We start from the raw sequence: 27,547 nt of genomic DNA, 5'->3' as shown, positions 1-27,547 counted from the left end.
AAGACACCAGTCACATAGGACTGAGTCTATTGTACTCCACTATGTCCCTAAGCTTTAGTTAATTACATCTGCCATTACTCAATTTCCAAATAAGTCACATTCTGAGGTACTGGGGTTTTGGGCTCCGACTTATGTTTTTGGGGAGGGAATACAATTCACCTTATACCTATACCAGGGCTAAATACTATTCTTCATAAGACTGGCAACTTTACAGTTTCATGTAACAAATTTATTGAGTGCCAGGCCCTGCACCGAATGCTTGGACCACAGGATGAGTAACGCCAGATATGGTTTCTGCTGTTACGGAATTTACAGACTCTTGGACAAAGACCGATATTCATCAAAATCACATGAGTGAGTGTGGGATTACAGATTGAGAAATGTTAAGGATAAAATGGGCAGAGCTCAATGAGAGCACTTAACAAAGGAATTTATCTGTGCTGGGAGATAGGAGCGTGGATGCCTGAGCTGACATGTGAGTAAAAACAGACACTACTGATGACTTACTGGGTGCTGAGTTCTTTACATATATCGTCTCGGTTGCCCTCACAGTAGCCCTAGAGGGTAGGTGATGTATTCCCATTTTACAGATAAGAAAACTGAGGCACAGAGAGGACCTGGCCAAGGTCATATCTTGACAACAGCAGTGCAGGGAGGATGATAGAAGATGAGAGTCATACTCTCTGGCATTCTGCTTAATCATAATACTGTGCTGATTTATTTAGATTCCCTCCTCCTCCTCTCCCTTTTTGTATTTTCTCAGCTGTTTTCTTTGTTCAGCTCTTGAAACTCTTCCATGGCTGGGTTTCTTTCACCCACTGGCTCATTTGCAATATACTCCGGTTATTTGAGTCCCATATTAGGTTGAGTCAGACTGCAGTACTAAAATTTGCCAGGAGAGGGCAACTATCTAATCTTTGACGAATGCTAGATTATGAATCCTGGATCATGTTCCAGTTTATATAAATGAATATATTCCCTGGGGTTCTACATTCTCTTTTGAATCTATGGCAGTTAGATCTGGGGATAATTTGGATTCGGTTAATCAAAGATTGTCTGAACTGAGGTAAATGTGTTATACTCACGGCTGAGAAGACATTTACTCACTGGAATTTTGTCTGATTGTAAGCCTCATTAACAGTTTTTCAGTCCCTTTTAGAGAAGAGGAACTGTTTGTACTCCTTGTTTCATCCCTAGCAAACTTCCCAGCATGTGTTTGAATTAATTTCATAAAGACAAAAACCCTTTCTTAACTCTTTTTTTCTACCACAATCCTCTCTGCGTAGGTGCTCAATAAATACCACTTGTTTTATACACTGAAGAAAAATTCAGAGGACTTGTCTTTATGAAAAAAAAGCCACAGGTTATTCCAAATGGGCCTCCTGAATACTTTTAGACCAGAGGTCATCTTTCAGACAAGTGTGTAGAGTCAGACAGTCTGCACTGCAGAAACTCACCTGTTTGAGATAGCTCCTAGAGTCAGTCAACATATTATTTCAAGGTATCACTGAAGTGACTGGTCTGCTCCCTGGCACATAAAAATTATGGGGAAGGATGTCTAGAAAATCTGTCAAGATTACAATCAGTTTTTAAGCTGTCATAGAAATGTTCAAATGTACACAGTGTAGTATAATGAGCTGCTGTGTGCCTTGTAGCCTCAACTGTTAGCATAAACATAGGTCTATCTTATTTCAACCTTTCTGCCTCACATTCCCTCACTGAATTGTTTTAAAACAAATCTCAAATGTGTCATTTCATTGATAAATACTTCACTATATCTCAAGTAAAAAGACCTAAAAATATTATGCTTGAAATTAACAGTTATTCCTTATTTCCAAATATCTATCCAGTGTTTACATTTCTCTGATTTTTCCACAGGTGTCTCTTTACAAATTGGTTCCTTTTTTTTTTTTTTTTAAGATTTTATTTGTTTATTTGACAGAGAGAGATCACAGGTAGGCAGAGAGGCAGGCAGAGAGAAAGAGGGAAGCAGGCTCCCCGCTGAGCAGAGAGCCCAATGTGGGGCTCGATCCCAGGATCCTGGGATCAGGATCTGAGCCAAAGGCAGAGGCTTTAATCCACTGAGCCACCCAGGCACTCCTATAAATTGGTTTCTTTGGATAAAGATTCAAACAAGATTCACACATTGTATTTGATTAATGTCCTTAAGTTTCTTTTAATTTGTTATAATTTGTTATTCCTTTTTAATCCCCTATAATTTGTTGAAGAAACAGGGTCATTTGTCCTATAGAATTTTCCACATTCTAGGTTTTGCTCATTATTTTCTCATAATTTAGTTTAACATGTTCCTTAAATATTAGTGGGTTTAGAGGTGTGCCTCCCTGCTCCCACCCAAAAATAACTCTTAAATTTAGTAAAGAATAATTTATAAATGGTGGCATATGCTTCCGTCAGGAGGCAACTAAATATCTAGTTGTCTTTTTGTGACATTAAAATTGATCAGTGTCAGGTGTTATCAGCCTTATTCATCCATTATAAAGTGCCTCACCAGTCTTTCACCTACTACTTTTAATAGCCATTGGTGATTGTCTAGACCCAGTAATTATAATTTGCAAAATAATGATGTTTGGTCCTTTAATTCCTTTTGAATTTATTGACTGAATTTCTATAAAGAAGATATAGAAGAATGTCTTAGACTATCTTTGCAACTATTTAGTAAGTTTAAAAGTATTTAAAATAAAGCTTAAAATTATGACTATTAATTTCTTTAATTCTAAAGTAGAGCTCTGCCTTACTATGACTTAATCTAGAAGCAATAAAGGAAATAATTTAACTACATAAAAACTATGAATTATCACATGTTAAATACCAACATGAATGAATTCAAATGACAAAATGGGAAGAAATATTTACAATTCCCCTTGAGACAACAGGGTAATCAAACTAATATAAAAAGAGAGGCTAGAAATTAATGTGAAAGGTCAAAAACAGAGCTGAAAAATTGAGGAGACCTGTAAGCAGACAGTTCATGGGGCAGGAAATACAAATGACTTAAACACTTGGAAAGATGCTTGACCTCACTTCCAGTAAGAGAAATGCACACAGACATTTCTTCCTTGTTAGATTGACAAAAGTCCAAAAATTTGATACTGCATTATGTTATCAAAGTGTAGGGCAAAAACTATTACTGTTGAAAGGGTGCTCTCCTTATGGAGGATAATTTGGCAACATCTATCATATACAGAGTTATATACGCTACTTGAAAATCCAGCCTCTAGGAATTTATCTTAGATAGATACTTGGACACATTAAATACGTATGCTCAAAGTTAGCCACTATAGCCTTGAATGTGGAAGTAACCTCAATGTCTAGGCTTTTAGAATGGCTAACTCAGAGGAGTTATATTTTGTAGGAAAAATGGGATATGGGGGACAATAAAATGTTGCTTATATTGGTATTCCATGTTAATCAGAATATGAACTGGGCCGATAGCACATAAGTATAGAAGCAATACTTCTCACTATTTCCAGTTTTTGATTTTTGAAGTATGTGCATGTATTTTCAAATAGGTGAAAATATTTTGGCAAAGTTGTTTCAAATCTAGGAGTAAAATAAATACAACTTTTCCTAAGGGCTAGCTAACCAGAAAAATCTGATAACTGAAAAACGTTTACCCTGAAATTATAGAAAAATAGTGTGTGTGTATATATACATATATACAAAAAAAATCACAATAAAGATCAAGCTCACAAATATATATATATAATATATATACATACATGTATATGTGTATATATATACTATATATATACATACATGTATATGTATACACGTGTATGTATATAGTATATATTATATACATACATGTATATGTATACATGTGTATGTATATATATAGTATATATTATATATATGTATACGTATATGTATATATATATTATATATTTTATATATATATTTGTGAGCTTGATCTTCATTGTGATTTTTTTTTTTTTAAAGATTTTCCCACTGAATGGGAAACTGGATGCAGGACTTGATTCCGGGACTCCAGGATCATGACCTGAGCTGAGGGAAGATGCTTAAGGGACTGAGCCACCCAGGCACCCTTCTTTGTGATCTTTATTGCATGTAGAAAGAGACTGAGTTTGAATGCGACCTTCTCTTTTAACTATGCATGTAATGACTGGCATGTTTCTAAAGTTTAATTGTCATTTTTCCCCTTTTGTAAAGGGTGGAATGGAAATACCTGCTCTGCCTGGGCTCAATGCTGTGACTACAGCATTCACGTTCTTTTTTTTTTTTTTTTAAATATTTTATTTATTTATTTGACAGAGAGTGAGATCACAAGTAGGCAGAGAGGCAGGCAGAGAGAGGTGGGGAAGCAGGCTTCCTGCTGAGCAGAGAGCCCAATGCGGGGCTCGATCCCAGGACCCTGAGATCATGACCCGAGCTGAAGGCAGAGGCTTAACCCACTGAGCCACCCAGGCGCCCCAGCAGCATTCATGTTCTAATCGACATCATCGCCCCTCAGTTTTTAAGTGCCTGTGTTTTCATATGAAGACCTACTTAGTATGTGAGGATCATAATATGTAGGAATTCTGTTTTTCTTCCTGAATGCTAGCAAAGAGAAAGCAGGGTCTATAGCAGGGACCAAACAGTAAGTTCCTGAGGAGAGAAGCATATGGAGTTTTGTGTGGTCAGAAGGGAGGCAGATGCTTCTGGTGGAGAGACTTGAAACTGCAGATTACTGTGGAGGTGGTAACTTTTGAGCTGAAAGTAGAAGGAAATTCATTTTGAGGATTTAAAAAAATTTTTTAAATTTTTTGTTTTTTTAAGTCCTCTCTACACCCAGCTCAGGCTTGAACTCTCAGCCTTGAGATCAAGAGATGTATGCTCCCCCAACTGAGCCAGCCAGGTACCCCAAGTGTTTTTGTTGTTGTTGTTGCTGCTGTTGTTTATTTATTTATTTTTAAAGATGTTTATTTATCTATTAGAGAGTAAGCAAGAGCGAGAGAGCACAGGGTGGTGGGGAGGAGCAGAGGGAGAGGGAGAAGCAAACTCCCCAATGAGCAGGGAGCCCACATCAGACCACGACCTGAGCTGAAGGCAGGAGCTAAACTGACTGAGCCACCCAGACACCCCTTTTGTTGTTGAGACAGAAATTGTCCATGCTGGTTTAGAGAAGACTACCATCTAAGTGTTCTGGACTTAAAAAAATATACTAATATTCATAGTTGTTGGTACCATAGAGTTAAAATTAAATGAAACTTTTAAAGCAATATATTGTCCACTTTTTAAAGGTCAGGATGGAAGGCATCAGTGGGCTCCTTTCTCTTTTAAAAATCCATTCTGGCCAGTCAGCCCTTCTATGAACTTTACCTGAATGCGTGTTGCTAGTTGGCCTATTTGGTTTAATTGGTCTAGTCTTGACAATCTCGTTGTTGGTTTTATCTGTGATTCTTCTGGTTAACCTCCTTGCTTACTTGTGCTCCAAGTCCTGACTCTTGGACTTCCTGAGTATCTCTAGACTCTGTCTTATCTTCTCTTGCTGACTCTTTGTCCTCACACCAGAAGTCCAGTGACTTCTTAACTTCCCAACTTACTTCCTAGCTGTTAGTGCCACTGTAATTTTACTAAAATTGAACAGGTCTCATCCTTCTGAAAATACTTGCCTGATTTTTTTCTTGTTTTTCCTCACCATGGCTGTGAGGTTTTGTTGTGTTCCATTCTCTCGACTGCATTCTTTCCCCCTTCTGTTCCATCATTGCTCCTCTCAGGAGGGCCTTTAATTTAGGGCACAGTCTGTCTTGAAAAATCACTCTGCCTCATTCCACACTGGAGCTGGAGATCAAGGCAGACATTCTACCTGAGGCTCGTTTTTCCAAAATATTTGGCCCTTATTATATGTTCTCTTCCTCTAAATTGTTTTCATTGTCTTTTTTTTTTTTTTTTTTTGGTTGCTAACCATGAGGAGCTCACTACCCATTTATCAACAGCTATTGCTTCTCTAGAGTTCTGTAAACAAGAAACCAGATTTAGGTGAGGAAATTGGCTGTTGCTGAATTCTGCATTGAATTTTTTTGAGGTCCAGTTGGTCCAAATACTGTTTCAAGTGAAGAGCTTTGCCAGAACATATGGCTCTTCTCTATGAGGTATGATATGTTTTATGTACATCAATGAGTATTTATTTTTCTAAGTAGGAATCAGGACCCATTTCAACAGAGGCCATTGACAAATGTCCCAAACAAGGAAATTCTCTACTAAAAAAAGATTAAAATGCAATTATGCCTATTGTATGGTAAGCTGTTCATGAGCAGAGATGAAGGTGTTAGGTGCTGGAGTTCAGCTGAGAGTGAGGTCTTTGCCAAGGAGCTAACTGACTACCCCTTCAAAATGTAAGTGTTTTCCCCTAAATGCACAGGCAATCACGGAAGTGCCACTGATTGCCACCAGAGACAATTTGCCTTTCAGCAGCAGAGTGATTAGCTTACAGCCTCCAGCCGTTAGAGCCCTTGCTCTGCATAAGCAAGATAAGTCATGCTTATCCCACACTGTTTTTTCCTTTCATTTTAATACCCATTTCTTTCTATACCTCCACTACTGCTATAAACTGAGCTTTTTGAGGGTGGGGCTGTTTAGAAGTGAAGTGCTTTCTAAGAGAGGTGTTTCAGCTTGATAGTTGTTTCAGCTTTATAGTTAGCCTGTTAGACTTTGTTCACTGATAGAATGAGGTCCAGTTAGTGTTTCTTAAACTATTTTAGTGTGTCAACAAGTTCATCCTGATATAATGGAAAGAACAACTAGTCTGGACTAGTCACAGCATGCCCACTAACTAATTTAAGCCATAACAAGTTCCTTTCAAGGCTTTCTGGATCTGGTCTACAGGAGGGGGCAGTTGGACTAGGAGTGGAATCGTCACACCCAGGTGTCTGTACTACAGGCACGTTTGTCAGAATTGTTTCATTGCTCAGTCTGAAGACTTTCTTCCACTGACATGTGAGGTTCTACCTCAGGCTTCTTTCATGACTAAAGGTGCTGTTTTCCTTTGAAACATTCAACCACACAGATAGTTTCTATGGTAACACGTCTCTCTTTTTTTCTTGTGACGCAGATTTTTGAAAATGTTCTTCATCTATATGCTCTTTAGGGCCTGTGGTCTTCCAATCTATAGCCCCATGGGTGAGACAAAGCCTTTATTTAAGGACTTTTTCCTCAGGAACAATAAACATTTGCTAGTCATACTAGTGCTTGAGGTTTAGTCTGTTAATAAGGTTTCCTATCCATTAGAAGTGGAATTGTTGGATTGCCTATTAGCACAGTAATAGTAAGAAAAACTAATGTTCTCTGTTAGGATTGTGACATTTTATTATTATTTTTTAAAAATTTTTAAAAAGATTTTATTTACTTCAGAGACAGAGCTCACACTTGTAGGAGCAGAGGGAGGGGCAGTGGGGGAGGGAGAGCGAGAGAATCTCACACAGACTCCATGTTGAACATGGAACCCCAAATGGGGCTCGATCTCTCTGCTCTGAGACCATGAGCTGCACTGAAACCAAGTGTTGGAGGCTTAACCAGCTGAGCCACCCAGGTGTCTTGTGACATTTTATTTTACTTTTACACTTTTTATTTTTTAAAAGATTTTATTTATTTATTGACACAGAGAGAGAGCACAAGTAAGCAGAGTGGCAAGCAGAGGGAAGGAGAGAAGCAGGCTCCCTGCTGAGCAGGAAGTCCAGTGCAGGGCTCCATCCCGGATCTTGGAATCGTGACCTGAACCTAAGGCGGCTACTTAACCAACTGAGCCACCCAGGTGCCTCCCTACTTTTCATTTTTTTATATAAAGTTTTCACACACAAAAATGGACAAAATTGTATATGGACAGCTAACATACTTAATACCTAGATTCAAAATTAATGTTTTGCCCTATTGACATGGTCTATTTTACTGAGAACAAGTCAGACATTTATTTAGAGGTGAAATGTCACCCTAGAAAGTGTTTTTCTTCTTAACTGCTTGTACTACCTTTACTAAAATTAACTATTAATTTCTTCATATCATTTAATACCTAGTCTACATTCATAATAGTAGAGTTAACACCTAATTCTATGCCGCCAATTGTCCCAGATGTCTTTGACTCATGATTTGTTTGAACTAGGACCCCCTCAAGATCCATACATTTGCATTGATTGTTAGTTCTTTAAAAGTTTATTTTTTATTTTCGTTTTTTTTTTTTATTGTTAGGTTTTAATCTAGAAGATTTCTTCCTACCTCTACCCTGTGACACTGACTTATCAGAGATTGTAAGTTGTCATATGAGCTCTTCCACCTTTGAGATTTGTGATTGTTTTCTTCCTGTTTTCATTTAACTTGTTTCTCTACGTCTCATATTCCTGGAACTGGAAGTTAGGTCTAAAGACTCGATTAAATTCAGGGAAAACATTTTTAACAAGAATGCTGCTTTCTTCATACCATATCACAGCAGGAGACATAATATATTTGGATCTTGAAGATTTAAAGTCTGTAGTTAGTTTGAAAAGTGACTCTTTACCGGTTTCCTAGGATAAACTTCTACAGAGATGTTCCTTTTTCTTTTTTTTAAGGCTTTTTATTAGTTTGAAGATTTAATGGGATTCTCCTTTCCCCTGAAACTGTTCTAGTTTCATTTCAAAAAGTAAAGGTCAAAGTAGCATTAAATTACTGAATTTTCTCTCATACAAACCAAATAAATAGCTGGTAAAACAGTCTTTTGCAAACAGTGTTCACCAGCTCTGAGCTCTGACAGCCTCTGGGTATCAGGCTGCACTTTCTTCTGCTCTCTTGAGCTGATGGATAGCTTCTCTCCTTCAGCCCCTGTATTTATCACTAATATAACTTCTATTTTAAAACATCAGATTTCTTCCCTTCGTTTCCTTTGCTGTCACTGGCTTTAGGCTTGTTACCTTGTGGCTGACTGTGAACTACAGCAACTCCTGATTTCTTGCCTCTGGGCTTTCCCCCTTGAGTTCATTGTTCTTGTAGGCCAGGTTCAGATTTCTGGTGGCTGGCGATCAGGCTGTCCTGTGGAAATCAGAAGATGGGGTCAAAATCCAGCTCTTATACTAACTGATATGATCTTTTTAGCAGGCACATAATGTTTCCAAATAGAGCGTCAGTTTGCTCATCTGTAAAATGGGGATGATAATTATTTTTGACAAATGCAGAGTAAAGCGGGGCCTGAAAGAAGACATGAGCAAAAATGTAATTTTTAATTTGAAAAATGCTCTAAAAATAGAAGGTTATTTGATTTCTGTCCAATTCTAGACACTCAGGCAGACCTGACTTTTTGTTGTTTCCTGTTTTTCTGTATTTTATTTCCTATAGTATCTCTCTTCCTTTTTTTTTTTTTAAGATTTCATTCATTTACTTGACAGAGAGACAGCAAGAGAGGGAACACAAGCAGGGGGAGTGAGGGAGAGAGAAGCAGGCGTCTTGCTGAGCAGGGAGCCTGATGCGGGGCTCCATCCCAGGACCTTGGGATCATGACTTGTGCCAAAGGCAGACACTTAATGACTGAGCCACTGAGGTGCCCCAGTATCTCTCTTCCTTATACCCTCTGGAAAACCCTCCTTTCTTTCCATCCATCTTAAGGCCTGGATCAAATCTTTATGCTCAATATAGTCACATGTTTTTCCTAGCCTGTAATTTTTCCTTTCAGTAAAAATTGCCTTTTTTTTTTTTTTTTTTTTTACTACTGCTTCTGTAGTCTAGCTTTTAGGCTTTCTCTCCATTTGGGGAGGCTTGTTTTACAAAAATTCTAATATAATTAACAGTTTTCCATTAGTTTCAGGAGTACAATATAGTGATTCAACAATTGATATGTTAGTTTCAGTTTAATTGATGCTGGTATTTATTTGTCAGACACATTACAGATGGTTCCATAACATCCGTTTGTATGATATTTCATGGCATAAGTGAATGTAGGATGATAAGGGATGAGCCTATTAAAAGCTTCGGAAGTAAATGGATAGTTTATGAGATTGGTGTGTTCTTTCTTTAGAACTGCTGTGAACCAGACCTTGTTACCACCATCTGTTTTGTAAATTCCATTTACAGTTTAACAGCTGGATTGTGAAAGATATATAAAATTATCCAATTAAAAAACTAAATTTGGCAACTGTGCCTCTTTTTTTTAAATGACTCCTTGAATAAACTCTTCTTTCTTTCCTTGGATAGCCTTTTAAGGTTCTCATTTTTGTCTACCACAAATTTTCAGAGTAGTAAACTGAGACCAGATTGGGAATACTTAGGAGGCTTGGATAACTTTGAGAGTTAATAATGTGCGGAATTGGCAGCCTTCAGTTTTATCCATGAAAAAAAAAATCTGAAGTTTAAAACAGGTGCTTTTCCCTACCTCAGTACAGAAAGCTTCTAGCTATTGCCTTTGCCCATCTCAAAAGGTAACTGGTCAGTGGGGAAATAATTGTGTTGTAATTTGGCATTGATTTCTAACACCCCTAGAGTTGTGCAAGTGAGGAACCTGGGATTCCTGTTAAATTCCTTCTCTAAAACTGTCCTCTTACCTGTGAGGAGCCTGTAGCTCAGGTCACAGTCTGTACAAAGTTCAAATGAGAACATGGGTCTTTGGACTTTTAGAATTCATTTCTTCTCATTTGCCATTCTACTTTTTGAACCACCATGTGTGTGGTTTTCAAAGAGCCAGTTAAGTAATGGTTCTGGGTAGAGAAATTATATGCACTTCCATTTTCTCATTTCAGTATCTTATAAATAAACCACAATAAACCATACTGTTGTAATGAGGGAAAACTTTTGTTTAATAAAGATAATTTCATATGTGAAAATATGTCCCTCAACAACAAACACTGTGTTCATGACAAGCCCAGCTAAGAGGATGGGAATAGTTCTCTAGTATTTTATTTGCTGAATAAAACATACATATTAGTAATATTTTGAGGTCAGCCAGTACATTTATTTCAGTATCCTTGGCTACATTTTTTTAAACAGTTTTATTGAGATATAATTGACATGCAACATTGTGTGAGTTTAAGGTGTACAACAAGTTGATTGGATACAATTACATAAAATACACTTGATATTGCAATGTAATTACCACTGTAGGTTAGCTGATTCCTCCATCACCTAATTACTGTTTCTTTTTTATGATGAAAGCATTTAAATCTACTTTCTTAGCAACTTTCAATATGTAATACAGTATTGTTAACGATATTAAAAAAGGTGTGCATTAAAAAAAAACCCAGCAATGTATTCATCTTTAACTAGAAGTGTGTATTTTTTGGCCAACATCTCCCCATTCCTCCCACCCTGCCAGCCTCTTGTAATCACCATTCTACTCTGTTTGTAAGAGTTCAGCTTTTTTTAGATTCCACATGTTAGTGAGATCATACAATATTTGTTTTTCTCTGACTTATTTCACTTAGCATAATTCCATCAAGATCCATCTGTGTTGTCTTCCCTATATTTTATTTTATAATTTTATATTTTTTTAAGATTTTATTTTTAAGTAATCTCTACACCCAGTGTGGGGCTTGAACTTAACAATTCTGAGATCAGGAGTCACATGCTGTGCTGACTGAGCCAGCCAGGCGCCCCTTAGCTGTATTTTAATTGCTTACAAGCAACATGGGAATTTATCTTTGCCAGGGATGACAGGAATGAAAATTTCCAAAATAACCAGTTTTTACTTTTCTCTGCAATGCATTAGATCTGTCCTGCTGACAAACTTGCAGTTTGTGAAATAAGTTCATGGAGCTTATCATAGCTGTGCCACAGCTCTGTCTACTCCAGCAGATGGTGTGAATGGTTGTCTAAAGTCATCTTAGTTTCCACTGTTCTATCAGTCTGTGGAATGTTTGAATTCATGCTTATTTTGGCCAAGTTTTACAAATGTTAGCTTTGTCTTGTTAACTGCAAGAAGTTGTGAGTGTTGGAAGGGCTAATAAGTGGTGTACCATCATGATGGACATGAAAGCAGAGATAGTGACCTACACTTTCTTGTAGGACAAATTTTTCAAACAGGGGGTAGAATACAAAATGTTTTATCACCACAATGAGGGCAGACAGAAGCCTTTGTTTTAATTGCAGAGTGTGATCTAGGGAGGTTTCTGAAGGAGTTTGCAACATTGCATGAAGCAGGCTCTGTCTTTCCTGTGTAATTGACCTCTAGCCAATTATCTTCTATGCAAGGGTAACCTCAGTATCTTGGTTTTTTTTTTTTTTTCAGCAAAAACACCAAAACACCAGCACATGCATGAAAAACTCAATAAAATTTTTTTAATTAATGAAAGGTCTGAAATCTACAAGGAAAAGTACAAAGAAGTTATTTAACCAACATGCATCTAGTTTGAACAACTCTTAATATTTTGCTGTAATTGCTTCTGAAAATACAAATGGAGTTTCATAGATAGATACCTCTTTCTAATCCTGTTACCCTTCCTCTACAGAGTTACCCGCTCTCCTCAATTTGACCTCTACTCTCATGTCTATCATTATACTTTTATTTCATATGTATGTCCATAAAGAACATGTAATTTTGCTTCTAGTTCATTTAAAGGGATCATACTGTATATATCTGCTATTGCTTTTATTTTTTTTTTATTTTTTAAAGATTGTATTTATTTATTTGACAGAGAGAAATCACAAGTAGACCGAGAGGCAGGCAGAGAGAGAGAGAGGGAAGCAGGCTCCCTGCTGAGCAGAGAGCCCGATGTGGGACTCGATCCCAGGACCCTGAGATCATGACCTGAGCCGAAGGCAGTGGCTTAACCCACTGAGCCACCCAGGCGCCCCTCTGCTATTGCTTTTAATACTTGCTTTTTTCATTGAACATTGTTTCAGGAAATAATTCAGGTTTGATACACTTACTTTCACTGTTGGGTCATATTTTGTTATATGACTCTACCCAAATTGTGTAATTGTTCTTCTGATGCACATTTAAATTCCTAATTTTGCTCTTACCAATTATGTTGCACTGATAATTCCTCTATGCTCTTGGCCATGTGAGTTTCTCTGGAGTCCTTTCTTTGAAATCTATCTTTTTTTTTTTTTTTTTTTTTTAAAGATTTTATTTATTTATTTGTCAGAGAGAGAGTGAGCGAGAGCGAGCATAGGCAGACAGAGTGGAAGGCAGAGTCAGAGGGAGAAGCAGGCTCCCCGCAGAGGGCAAGGAGCCCGATGTGGGACTCGATCCCAGGACGCCGGGATCATGACCTGAGCCGAAGGCAGCTGCTTAACCAACTGAGCCACCCAGGCGTCCCTTTGAAATCTATCTTAAGGAAGTAAACTGGCAGGGTAAAGACTGACATATTAATTAGATAAAGTGGAAGTTCTGTGTTTAAATATGATTCTGTGCATGGCATATAGGGCACTGTGTGGAAGCTTTAAAGCCTTCAGCTACAATGCCTCCAAGGTTGGGAGAAATTATACGCATGACAGTGGTACCAGGAGGTGTGATGAAGTAAGGGGTGTATGCTGGTAGAGGCAGCTCTGATGCTGGAGGGTTTGGGCCAGTGATTCAGACCTTTCTCCCCCAAGTCAGGGTAGGCTTGTCTTTGTTAGCCCCATGAGTTGATTTAATTCCAGCCAGGAGCAAAGAGGTTTTTTTTGCCTTTTTAGCTCTCACTCTCTGTGTTCTGCTCTCTTAGTTCTAAAATTGGTAGGCAGACCCATTCCCTTCGCTATCCTTTAGGATGGATGCACATTCAGTGTTCCAGGCTTTCTTCCATTGTCTGCTAACACTGTTCTCTAGGAAGGTGCATGGGATGTGGAATTCTGGCTTCTTCAGAGCTCTTTAACTTTTTTTAAAAAAAGATTTTATTTATTTATTTGACAGATAGAGACCACAAGTAGGCAGGGAGATAGGCCGAGAGAGGAGGGAGCAGGCTCCCTGCTGAACAGAGAGCCCAATGTGGGGCTCGATCCCAGGACGCTGGGATCATGACCTGAGCTGAAAGCAGAGGCTTTAACCCACTGAGCTACCCAGACACCCCCAGAGATCTCTAATTTTTAGTGCTGATCACCAAACATCCTAGATTATGTTAATTCCTATTACCATTCATTCAAAAGAAATTCCATGAGCCAGCTTTTTTTGGGGGGGTGGGGGGGAGAATCTCCCGGGGAAGAGATTCTGCCTCCTTTTACCCTTGCAGAAGTAGGCCCATGTTTTTTATATGACTGTGTTTGAGTAGGAGCATGTTGAAGTTGTGAAGATGTTGGTAGCAACGCAAAACATGGACTAGAACTTTAATACAGGGGTTCTCAGAATATGGTTCCCAGAGCAGGGGCGTTATCTTCTGGGAACTTGTTAGAAATGCCAATTCTCAGTCCCACCCAAACCTACGAAATCAGAAACTTTGTGACTGGGCTCCAGTGATTTGTGTTTTAACAAGCCCACTAGGGGAGTCTGAACAGCACCGTGCTTCAGAGAGTGCTTAAATAGGAACTTGGGCTCCTGTTATGGACCTGACTTACTGTACTTTAAGGAAAGGACTTAAGACATAAGGGATGGCTGGCCAGCAGGGCTATTTGTTGACATTGCATCATCATTAATGACATGAGAAAGGTGTACTTTTACGTTTTTCTTTGTGGGGCATTGTAATAGACAAACCTTTAACTTTTGGAGGCCCCTTCAGTTTCCTTTGTTGGTTATGACCAACAGTAGGAAACAGAATGCCATAAATCCTTGTTTCCAGGGTTACCTCTTGCTGCTGATAACAGGCAGGAAATTAAAGCAATCTGTGATAGTGTTTTGTTCTTATTAGCCACAGATGGTAGCTTTCAGATACGTTGGAGCAAAACATAAATAAATATAGCAGGGAAACTTCATTATTGAAGAAAAATGATTTGGCTAGGTCAAGTTTATAGTCTGGGTCCACTTTTATGAAATGGGATATAGGCAACATTATATTGCTCCATTACCACAAAGCATCAAGACATACGAGGGTCACTAGTTTTTTTTTTTTTCTCCTTTTGATTTAATTTTCAGTATGTAAAACATTTACATGATTTCAAAGTCAACTGAGTGACAAATTATGTTTAAAGACGTCTTCCTTCTATCCATATCTCTTCTCTCCTGTTTTCTTTGTCTTTTGGGGTCATCATTTTTATTAGCTCTTTGATTTATTCTTCCAGTGTTTCTTTTAAAGATAAGCATGTAAATGTATATATGTTCATATCTCCCCGTTTCCACTTTCTTTACACAAAAGGTTGTAGGTTATTTTACAGTCTTTTTTTTTAACTCCCACTAATAAACCTTTATTTCACTCATTATAACTGAGCAATGAATCTTCCACACTGAAATATCTTCCTTGCCCAATTAATCCAAAGGAAGAAAACTGAAATGATTAGTAAAGAAAAATCTAGGGACTAACACATCCTTTTAATATGTTTTTAAATATTTTTAAGGTTTAAAAAGTGTTTAAAGTTTGTAGTTCCTAGTGGGAAAATATTATCTGAATGAATACCCTAATGGCAAACCACTGTAGAATGTTTCAGTTGCATGGGGAGCAGAGGGCTGGGGATTCTCTTCACAGCACCCCAGCTTTCTTCATGAGAAGGTCGGAGGTACACTGGTTTGTATTATTGCGACATCCATTAGGTGATCCAAGTTGTTTTTCCTTTAGCTAGGGCTTTATTTGTCAGAAGGGCATTATGCTTGACCTCCAAATTTGGCTGACAATTTACTGATGAGATTCAAAACCTTTGGGTTGCTCTGATATTTTGACATATTCGCTGGGTTCTGGGCCACATCCTGGAAGGCCACCATAACTTCTGGATCCTGCATTAGCTACAAGAACTTCCGGATCACTAAGAATTTCATTGAGCCCAGGCATTCCTGCCATTCCAGGCATCCCCCCTGCCATTCCAGGCATTCCTCCAGGAAAATTACCAGGCATTCCCCCAGGAAAACCACCTGGGAAAGAGCCATACTGAGCTCCTGATTGTCGTCTGGCTTCTTCCTCCCTCTGGGCTCTCTCATGTTCTTCCTGAGCCTTCTTAACCCTTTCTATTCTTTCTTTGATCTCTCGCTCTTCACGTTTTCGCTCATATTTTCTCCGATGTTCAGCAATTTTCTGGGCCCTCGGTTGAACTTCTTTCAGCATTGCACTAGCATCTCCATCATAATCCAGTTTACAAGCAAGGGCAAGATCACGTGCTGCTTCTTCCCAATGGCCCAGAGGTCTATGTGCTTTCCTGCGCCACTTATAAGGCTGAGCTGAATCAGGATTTATTTCAGTAGCTCTGTCACAGTCTTGAATGGCAGCATTTGGCTTCTGTAATTTGATGAAGACACTGGCTCTCTTGGCATACAGAATGGCCAAGCGAGGATTTAGTTTGATGGCATCTGTGAACAAGTCAATGGCTTTCTATAGTTCACCATTATTTAGGGCATCAGTGGCAGCCACTTTTTTTTATCATTTGCCTGATCCATCATTTCCTTGGTTATCTCTGCATTTTCATCTCCCATTTCTTGAGGGGCATCGGTATCTGGTTCAATCACACCTTCATGGTCAATTTCTAGATTACTCTCCTCACTTGATAGTTCATCTGTCTTTATATTTTCCTCCGCCTTCTTACTATCTGGTTTTTCTTCCTTGATACCATCTTCTGATTTAGTTTTATGAGTGGCAGGTGGTATTTTACCCCCCATGCTCTCCACCCACTCCCGCAGGAAATGCATTTCCTCGGTGTGCAGAACACTCGGATCCTGCTTACACATTTTCCTGAAAGCCCAAAGTTCGCTCACTTTGTGGGGGTCCATGGTCCAGAGACAGTGGCTGGTGGCAGGCGCGGCTAAGGTTGCAACCCGATTCCAGGCGCGGGTACTAGCTCAGCGTGATTGTGTGGAAGGGGCTATTCTACAGTCTTTTAAGATTATCTTAAAAAGCTCACTCCATTAAGGGCTACCTTAAATTCAGTAAAATTCACCAACTAGGTGTGTACAATATGAATTTTGACGAATGCATGTGGTTGCACAACCACCTGAAGGTATAGACTCTTTCCAGAGCCCAAAAAAGTTTCATTCCACCCTTTTGCAGTCATTCCCATCTCTCACCCCTCTGGTCCCTGGTAAGCCATCTGTCTGCTCTCTCTCTTTATACTTCTTTTTTCTATTCTTTTTTCTAGAATTTCATACATAGTTTTTTGTATGTATGTGTATGACTTCTTCCACGTTGTATAATTCTTTGGAGATTCAGCCATATTAGTACAGGTGTTAGTAGCTGTTCCACTTTATTGCTGGGTATTGCTCTATTGTTTTTATATTCCACTTGGTGGACATTGTCCTGTTGCTTTTTTTTTTTTTACTTTTTTATTTCGAAATACTATTTTGAAATAATATTAGATGTCTAGAATGCTTACAAAGATAGTACAGAAAGCATCCATATGCCCTTGCCCCAGCTTCCTCCCATGTTAACATCTCATGTGGCTCATGGTACAGTTATCATCCCTTAAGAAATTAAAATTGGGACAATACTATTAACGAAGCTACAGGCTTTCTGTGGATCTTAGTTTTTCCATTGCATTTAGTTTTCATGTTTCTTTAGTCTCCTCTAATCTATGACACTTTTTCAATCTTTCCATGTCTTTTTAAAAGAGTACCTGTTGGGGTGCCTGGGTGGCTCAGTGGGTTAAAGCCTCTGTTTTCAGCTTAGGTCATGATCCCAGGGTCCTGGGATGGAGCCCCACATCAGGTTCTCTGCTCAGTGGGGAGCCTGCTTCCCTTTCTCTCTCTGCCTACCTCTCTGCCTGCTTGTGATCTCTGTCTGTCAAATAAATAAATAAAATCTTAAAAAAATAAAAAGAGTACCTATTAAAGTATTTTGCAGAATGTCCCTCAATTTGTCCAGTGATTGGACCACCGTTACACACTTTGGGGAAGGACACCATAGAAGTGATGTGCATTTCTCATTGGGTTATACCAGGAGCTACATGTATCGATATGTCTTATTACTGGTAAAGTTAACCTGGATCAGTTGGATAAAGTGGTGTTTGCCATGTTTCCTCACTGCAGTTAATAGCTTTCCTTTTCTGTGGTCTGTCTCTTAGAAGAAAATTATTACTTTTTAAATTCTCATGTGTGTTCGTGTGCACGGGACACATAGTTTAGTGACTCTCTCAACCTTATAATAATAGTAGTAACAACAGCTACCTCTCACTCCACACTTCTAAACACATATGGATTATCTCAGTTAATCCTTGGGATACCTCTGAAAAATGTAGGCACTATTTTCATGTCCATTTTACAGCTTAGAAGATTGTGGCACAGAGTACTTTGCTGAGGGTCCAACAGCTGGTTAGTGATGGACCCAGATGTTAACTTAGCCTTACTCGAGGACCAGATTTTATCAAGGGCCATTTGGTTGTTGTCAGAGCTTAGAAATGGGGATGCCCTCATTCTCTGCAAGAGAAAACAAAGGAATGCTGCTTTTTGATAATTATCTTTTGTTCTTTAAGAAAAGAACTTTGTTTTCCTTTCAGGACCTTTTCTTAGGTGACTAAAGATTTTAATAAGCTATGCATAACAGTAATCTTACTTTAAAATCTTAGAGAAATCCAGGATACTTCGGGGAGCACTCAGGGGCTTCTTTCAGAATTATGACTGAAGTTTAGGGCAGAGTATTCAGTATAGAAAGCTGATTATGGAGAGGTATTGACTTCAAGAATGAATTTTTTGGGACGCCTGGGTGCCTCAGTTGGTTAAGCCACTGCCTTCTGCTCAGGTCCTGATTCCAGGGTCCTGGGATTGAGTCCCGCATCGGGCTCCTTGCTCAGTGGGGAGCCTGCTTCTCTCTCTGCCTCTGCCTGCCGCTCTGCCTGCTTGAGTTCTCTCTTTCTCTCTGACAAATAAATAAATAAATAAAATCTTAAAAAAAAAAAAAGAAAAAAAAGAATGAACTTTTCTTCCCTGGATTTTATCAGCCTCTCCTACCAGGAGTGCGGTGTTTGTGGCTATCTAAACCCTGCATGTTCACTTTCGTTGACCGCACTAATGACTTTTCCACTACACAATCACATGTATCTCGGAATAGCCTGACTCAGGGGATGATAACGGTAGTTAAACGATGACTCAATATCTGTGAGCCTCTATTCTAGTAGCAGCGGAGCTGCTGAAGGTCAGGCTGTGTGGGTGGACATTTGCACTTCTTCCCTGTGACTCACTCCGCAGCCTGCCTTTCTGAGGGGAAGTAACGGTAGGTCACTGCACACTGCTGCGCGTTGCCTCCCTGCTCCGTCTCGTTGTACTGTGTAGATGGGTATCCCCAAATCCTTGAAATCACACAGCTTGGAGTCTTGAATGTGTGTAGGCTGCCAAGATGTCCAGATGCCAGTGTGCTTTTTAAAAATAAAGCTTTTTTGTTTCTAAATGTCTGTCATATGCCTGGCCATATGTACTAGAGTCCGGAGGTCAAAAGCCAGTCTGAACAGGCATATACATAAAAATTGTAGCATTTATTTCCTTAGGGAAGAAGGCAACTGCTTAAGTCTGATGCTTGCATACAGTAACTAGAAATTTCTGTAAGAGTAGAAGATTATTTAGGGGATAGATAACATATAAAGTTTTTGGGTATCTAGATCTGGCTTAGAGTCAGATGGCTGAGGACCTCTGGCCTCAGAAGTCAGATATGGTTTTCTACACATCTATTATAGAGAAAGTGTTAGGTACAAGAAAATGTAAGGAAGAAAGTGAAAGCAACTCATTTCCATCACCAGAAATAGCCACTCTTTTGTTTTGCATAATTTCTCCCTTCTCCTTCTGTCATGCAGCAAACACATTTGTTTGTAATCCTTCATTTGTTATGTAATACTATATCCTAAGGATTTTTCTCATCATTTAAAAAAAAAAAAGACTTTGCTAATTTGGTGGGAGAAAAATAACTAGTTTTAATTTGTATGCCCTTAATATTTTAGTTAGGATTAATGTTGTGTCCTTATTGACTGTCTATGTTTATCCATGGAGATTGTTACTTTTTCTACTCCATATCTTTCTATAAAATCAGAAATGTTACTAACGCAAAACTCTTGATTTCAGATGTCCTAAATGATGCTATATTTGATGAAGATCACGATGAGATGGTGATTGTGAAGGACATAGATATGTTTTCTATGTGCGAGCATCATCTAGTTCCATTTGTTGGAAAGGTAAGGTTGTCTCTGTTTCCTAGTAATTTTAAAAAGCACATTTAAAAAATTTTAAATTTTAATTTTTTAAAAAATTTTTAAAAAATTAAAAAATTTTAATTTTTAAAAAAGTTTTAAAATTAAGATTATTATATTTAAAATCATTACCTGCTAATTCCTAATATCCCAGATATGTAGAGTTACACAAAAATATTTACTCTTTATCAACTTGTCTAATCTAATAGTTTGAAGCTAACCAAACAAGGGGCACCTGTATGGCTCATTTGGTTAAGCACCTGCCTTTGGCTCAGGTCATGACCCCGGCATCCTGGGATCAAGCCCCATATCTGGGAGCCTGTTTCTTCCTCTCCCTCTGCCTGCTTGTGCTCAGTCAAATAAATAAATAAAATCTTGGAGGGGAAAAAAAAAACTAACAAAACAAAAACAAAGTAGCAGAAAGTCCTCAGGGCAAACATTTCATAGTAAATACCGAGTTAATAGGTTAAAATAATGAGATTCAGGTTTCATTTTTTTTTCTAGGTAGTTGCTATAGGCTCTGAAAACCTTTGCTCTTTATTTTGACGAAACAGTGTTTGATCCAAGGTTTACTTTTGTGCAATAGGGCTTGAGCAGCAATGATTGCAGAATTTCTTATGGTAGAGGTCATAGTATTAGTGGATTTAATTTGTTTTCAACCTTGTCTGTATTAGGAAAAATGAATCTAATGTAAACTAGATAATGTTATCTAGCTTGTTTTACTTAAACATCTCTTTGAAAACATGTGGATTTAAGACCAAGAGTAGTGCTGTCCTTACCCCCCATTATAATTTTATTTTATTTTGACTTTTTATTATAGTGTTTAAACAGAAGACTTACAGGAAATAGTGTTATGAGTACATATATACCCATCACCTAAATTTAATATGTTAACATTTGTGTCACTTTTTTTGTTAAAAGTATTTTATTTTCTCACTTTAATAAAGTGAAATATAGAAAAATGCACAAATTATAAAGGTATTCCTTACTGCTTTGTAGGTAGAGAACTAGAATATTATTACTATCCTGCAAGGTCATTTTGTGCCCTTTTTAATACCTAACCCATCCCTTGTCCCCATGGGTAACCTGTATATCAATTTCAAACACTATAGTGTTTTTGCTTGTTTTTTAACTCATAAATGGTAAGAATCTATAGCATGAAATCTTTTGTGTCTGGCTTTTTTTGGTTGTTTTTGTTCCACATTGTAAAAGTCACTGATATTATTACCTGTCATTGTAGGTTATTTTCATTGCTATATATTATTTCATTGTACAAACATATCACAATTTATTCTGTTCTTGATAGGTATTTACATTGTCCCCCCCGCCCAGTCTCTCCCTCTCTTATTACAAACAATACTGATATCAGCATTCTTTGAGTGCATATGTGCATGCATTTCTGTTAGGAATATACCTAGGAGTAGACTGACAGGGTCATGGATATATGCATATCCAATTTAATAATTACTGACTTGAGTTTTCCAAAGTAGTTGTACCACTTTAGACTTCATGTACTCTAAGGAGAGTCTCAGTCACTTGACATCCTTGCCAACACTTGGCATTTTCAGTCTTTTTAAGTTTAATATTTTCATACGGATATAGTGGTATCTCTCTTTTTTAAACCTCCTATAACAGAAAAGTTCAAACATATGTAAGAATGGAAAGACTAGTATGATAAAGTTCCATGTTTCCTAAAACCAACTTCAGTAGTTATCGGTAAAGGGCCAATCTTGTTATACATAAGTTCCCACTGGACTATTTTGGAGAAAATCCTAGATATGATATTATTTTTTCCCATATCTTCTTCTAGTATGTGTCTGTGAAAGATAAGGATTTTTAAGGAAATGTAACTCTGATCTATCAGCCTGAAAAGTTAGCAATAAAATTTTCAACATATAAGAGAATATAAAGTATGTTGTAGACAGCATGACTCCTCATCACTAATTATTAATACACATTTCTTTTTTTTTTTAAAGATTTTTTTAATTTATTTGACAGAGATCACAAATAGGCAGAGAGGCAGGCAGAGAGAGAGGAAGGGAAGCAGGCTCCCTGCTGAGCAGAGAGCCCAATGTGGGGCTCAGTCCCAGGACCTTGGGATCATAACCTGAGCCGAAGGCAGAGGCTTTAACCCACTGAGCCACCCAGGCGCCCCCACATTTTTTTTTTAATTATTAATACACATTTCTAAAATATTTTCTTATCCACAGTAGCACTACCATAAATAAAAGTAATTCCTGGGGCACCTGGGTAGCTCAGTGGATTAAACCTCTGTCTTTGGCTCGGGTCATGGTCTCAGGGTCTTGGATCGAGCCCCGCATCGGGCTCTCTGCTCAGCAGGGAGCCTGCTTCCTCCTTTCTCTGCCTGCCTCTCTGCCTACTTGTGATCTCTGTCTGTCAAATAAATAAATAAAATCTTAAAAAAAAAAAAAAAGTAATTCCTAACTAGCATCTAGTAACTAACCCTTATATTTACCTTTATTCAGTTGTCTCAACTGTCTTACTGTTGGTTTGTTTAAACCAGAATCCAAGGGCACCTGGCGGGCTCAGCTCGTTAGAGCATATGACTCTTGATCTCAGGGTTGTAAGTTTGAGCCCCATGTTGAGTGTAGAAATTACTTAAAAATAAAATGTTTTAAAAAATAAATAAATAAACCAGAATCCAAATAAGAGTCACACATTTGTATTGCTTTGGGTTGTTACGCTTCTTAAGTCTCTTATTCTAAAATAGGTCCCCCCTCCCATATCCACATTCTCTTACTGAAGAGAAGGTGCTGGTTGTCCTGTAGAGTGTCCCGCCTTCTAGATTTGTTCCATTCAGCCTCTGGATTTCCTATAAACTAGACTAGATCCAAAACTTCCTAAGATTAAGGCTAAACATTTTTGATAAGAGTAGTTCATGGGGTTGCTGAAGGCTCTGTATTTCATCTCATCAAGAGGTATGCACTGATTGGCAATCCCACAATTGATCATGCCAGCCACGTGACATCAGGGCTTAGTTTTTTCAAGGAGGGCACCTTTGAGCTTATCTTATTACCTTTTATTGTAAATGGGGAATTTAGGCCCAGAAAGCCTATGACTTGTCCAAGAGGACAGAGGGAGTTTAGTGATTTGGTTGGGGCCAGACCTAGGACTTGGTCTGTACTCAGTCTCTCACCACTATATCCTGTTACCTTCTGCTATGATTATCTCTGTGTTTGTGTTCTTGTTAACTTTTTAAAAAATATATTATTCAATGAGGATTTTCTATAATTGACATTTAAGTGACTTAGGATCTTCAGAAAGATAAAAAATAGTACAAGCAATAAAGGATGGCTTTGCATATAAGTATAAAAATTTCAAGTTGGTACAGAAGCTCTAAGTTCTGTCAGAAAGTTTTAACTCTTTTTTTCTTTGAAATACCCGGTGTTCAGGTGCTACTTCATTTTCCCCTTCTGCTGACCAGGAAGGTGATGAATTACTATTCTCAAACTCTCAAAGCAAAGTGCTAATAGATGAAAAGTTACTAATAACTACTAGATCGATTATTCACATATATAATAAATATTAGCTGAACAAATGCAACAAATGCTGGTAAACCATGATGCAAATGAATCTGTGATTTTATATTAGGCTAATTGATAGCCTGCAAATTACCATTTACTTTACTAGGCTTTTTAGAACTAATGATATCTTATAATTGATACATGGCTCAAAGAGAGCTAACATGGACATAGGAGGTATTAGTTAGTGACATTTAAGATTACAGAATTGGCTTGGCATTATGTATGTCCTGTAAGAGCTTAGGTCTTAAGGTCCAGGTCTTGATGAGTCACATTTGTATCTGTGTCCTTTATCTCCCATCAGGAAGATAGTGTTCTCCAGCAGCTTGGAAATGAGGCCACCAATCATGACAGAGAGTATGGAAACCCTCTTTCTGTGTGACAGGGTGGGGTTTTTAAGGTGGAATGGCAATATTTATAGTTACAGTTTCAGCCATTTAAAGGAAGCTTTCCTGGGGTTCCTGAGTGGCTCAGTCAATGAGACACCAACTCTTGATTTTGGCTCAGACACCAACTCTTGATTTTGGCTCAGGTCATGATCTCAGGGTTGTGGAATCAAGCCCTGTGTCTGGCTCCACGCTCACCACTGAGTCTGCTGGAGATTCTCTCTCTCCCTCTTCCTCTGCCCCTCCCCCCGCTCATACTCTCTCTCTCTCAAAATAAATAAAATCTTTAAAAAAAAATAAAGGATGCTTTCCTGGCTATATTTTAATGTTGCTACAGGATACTAGAGTGTGTCCCCTCAATGGAAGAAGGACTTGAAGAACTATATGAAGAGTTTAACTTCACCAGGAAATACCATGACTGTATTTCAAATTTGCCATTTCATTAACATTCATGCATATTTTTTCTTTTACTGCATATGTGTAATTTTCTAAATGCTTTTGTAAGTTCTTCATTTTCTAAGTCTTAATATAGGTATCTTAAGGATACATTTTCATTGTGTTGAATTACATAGTGCATATACTGTATTATGTTTCCTTATTTCCTTATTTTGTTACAAAGAAGCACTGGATTTTCACTCATGATTTCTCATGATTTCTGTCTCTTCTTTGAAGGTCCACATTGGTTATCTTCCCAACAAGCAAGTCCTTGGCCTCAGCAAACTTGCGAGGTAAGTATGACTGTGTGGTGAATAGGAAAACAGATTTGTAGGACCTGTCCCTATATGGCAAGAATCTCATAAGGCTTTCTTGACTGGTGTGGCTCTAGCCTGGAAGTCCCATTGCTACTTAAAATTTACGGTTGCAGAGACAAACCGATTTGGAGGAGCTGAAACACAAATCCCTTTTCTTTTCAGCCCTCCCTGCCTTCCTCCCCCACCTCCCACTCCTCTTCCACCAACACATTGGTGTTTTCCTTAAAAAGTTTTACCTCATACCTTTCTCTGCAGGAACTTTCTTGACTGGAAAGGATCCAAGGGTACGTTCAGTCCAGCCCCCATATTTAAGGGTGGCTTAGCTAGCGGGTAGGAAAAGGAAATCTGTGCAGGGATCTAATTGCACTACCCTGTTTTCAGACTTTTAATCAGACTACTACTGGGGTCTCAACCCTGTCTTCCACTGCATCTGGGTTTCTCCAGGTATCTCTTGGGGGGTCCTACAGGGCCATTCATTCACTTCTGGTTTCTTTACCTCTGCAGACCACGATTGTACTGTGCCTTTCTTGGCTTTCTCAGCAATATTCCCAAACAGTACTTACTCTCCTATTTCTTTCTTTTCTACTACAGTCTCCTTTTCCATTCTTTATTCTGTGGGTTCATGCCTTTTAAAAACTTCCTTTGCTCCTATTTTTATTTCAGCCTTAGGAGGGAGAAGTAATGGATAAATACAATCATCTGTATCTGTATTTAAGTGGAGATCAACTTGAGGATCAGTGTTCGTATATCTCTGCTAGGTTCAGTCACCAATTCTTTATTGCCCCTAAATGTTCTTTTTTGTAATTTTTTTGTATGGAGTTAGTGAGTCCTAGGTATGGGCAAATGATGGGAGGTGTATGTGTATGTGTGGAGAGAATTAAGAACAAAATGAGGGAGAGGTGCCTGGATGGCTCATTTGGTTAAGCGTCTGCCTTCAGCTCAGGTCCTGATCCCAGTGTCCTAAGATCAAGCCCCACCTCGGGCTCCCTGCTCAGCGGGGAGCCTACTTCTCCCTCTCGCTCCCTCTGCTTGAGCTCTGTCTCTCACGTGCACTCTCACTCACTTTCTCTCTCAAATAAATAAATAAAATCTTAAAGAAAAATAAAATGTTAAAGAAAAAAGAACAAAATGAGGGAACAGGTGATGAAAATATAGTCAAGTGCCCCTTGCCCCTTAAAATAAACCAAGCGAGGTGTGGATAATTTGAGGGTGTAGTGACTGTATCAAAATTGGAATAAATGAGTCTTGGTGACCGACTAACTATCCTATGGCTCTGATGGGTTCCTGCTTCTTCACTTAGACATTAGGATTCACTACAGTCCTGAAATGGTGGTCCAGATCTTTTTCAGTTCTGTGCTGGAATCTGTAAAAACCACCCTGCCAATCTGACAGCTGCTCTCCACAGCTTTTCTTTTTACTTTGTTTTCACTTCCGCTTTCTCACTCATTTCCTCTATGAATTAAAGAGAGAGTAGGTAGAAGAGAGCCATTTAAGTTCCCTAGTTTCTGACCTCATGCCTGCTCAGCACTTTCTCCATCAGACAGGGCTACTTGGTACCATGAAAAGATGTTTTTATATCATGGCTGTAATTGCTGCACTGAAGAAAGGCTCTTTACACAAATACAGAAACATCTTGCCGCTTTTCAGTGATCTGTACCCAGCAGCAGTGCCAAGGGGTGGCTGAAAAAGGGTATTGGTGGTGATGGAGGGAAATAATCCCACTATAATTTCTATTAACAACCCCCTCCCTAACAATGTACTCCTAAATAATAAATAAAGTAATGTCAACAGTGAATGGAAGCATCTTTACTAAAATTGGTTATTCTTGCTGTTTTATAAGACGCAGTCTGAGTGAAGTCAGTGTGGTTGCTGTGTAAACCTAGCTCCAGGCCAGCCCCAGCCCCATGGCATGCTCCTTTCCTGCAAGATTGCTAACCTCTGCCTTTCCTATGTAGAAATTCTGGCACCGCTGATGCTTTTAACACACTGTCCATATGTGAGAGGTTGGTTGTGGATAGTTTCCAGATTATAAGGAAGCTTGATAGATCATATTAGGCCTTGGTCTTAATATAAGTAGCCTTCTCTAGAAGACCACACTGTGTAGACCATGGGTAATACTTTATGGAAATGGATTCTTGAGTAATCCAGTGAGACCTTGGAATAAATGGTAATTTAGGGGTAGAAAGGAATAATCTTTGGTTACTTCCTTTCCTAGGGAAGTGGGAAGAGCTCCAATAATTAAGCTTTTATGAAACAATACAAAGGAGTTGATTATTAGCATAGGGATTTGTCCTTATGCTAATGGGATTAAAACTTTAAAAAAAGGAACACTAAACCAAAGTACAGAGTGTATGTTACTTTCAGATATTTGTAAAAAAAAAAAATTGACTGAAGTGTGTGTTAAACAGGAAAGGAGGCTAAGATTTTATCCAACCGCTTATTTCTTATAAGAAGTAGGAATATTTAGGAAATGAAGAGTAATAAAGAAAGCTGGATGTCTTAGCAAAACTTCACTGCTCATTTTAATCTTGTATGTGAAGTTTGTTATATGCTTGCCTTTAAACGAATGACCTTTCAGTGCCAGGGAAGTCAAATATCAAACAGTAAAGCCTTAAGTAACAAGAAAATGCCAGAAGTGAGTTGATCTGGTTTAACTCTAGTAGAAGTCCAGAGTAAATGCAGTTTGAATAGAAATTCCTTTTGTTGGGGTCCCTGGCTGGCTCAGTTGGAGGAGCAT

At 38.4% G+C, this 27,547-nt stretch overlaps 1 protein-coding gene and 1 pseudogene across 2 annotated transcripts in view; one reads left to right on the top strand and one right to left on the bottom strand.

Annotated features, from left to right (window-relative positions):
- Positions 1-27,547, top strand: part of GCH1 (GTP cyclohydrolase 1) — a 45,198-nt gene that overhangs the window by 5,972 nt on the left and 11,679 nt on the right. For both annotated transcript variants that reach the window (XM_032344276.1, XM_032344275.1), the window contains exons 2-3: positions 20,006-20,115; positions 24,731-24,786. In XM_032344276.1, coding sequence (XP_032200167.1) covers positions 20,006-20,115; positions 24,731-24,786 — 166 coding nt within the window. The remainder of the gene's footprint in view (positions 1-20,005; positions 20,116-24,730; positions 24,787-27,547) is intronic.
- On the bottom strand, positions 15,466-16,735 carry LOC116591412 (annotated as a pseudogene).

Source organism: Mustela erminea, chromosome 5 (assembly GCF_009829155.1).
Source record: "Mustela erminea isolate mMusErm1 chromosome 5, mMusErm1.Pri, whole genome shotgun sequence".
Taxonomy (NCBI): domain Eukaryota; kingdom Metazoa; phylum Chordata; class Mammalia; order Carnivora; family Mustelidae; genus Mustela; species Mustela erminea.
This window is presented reverse-complemented; position numbering and strand designations above follow the sequence as displayed.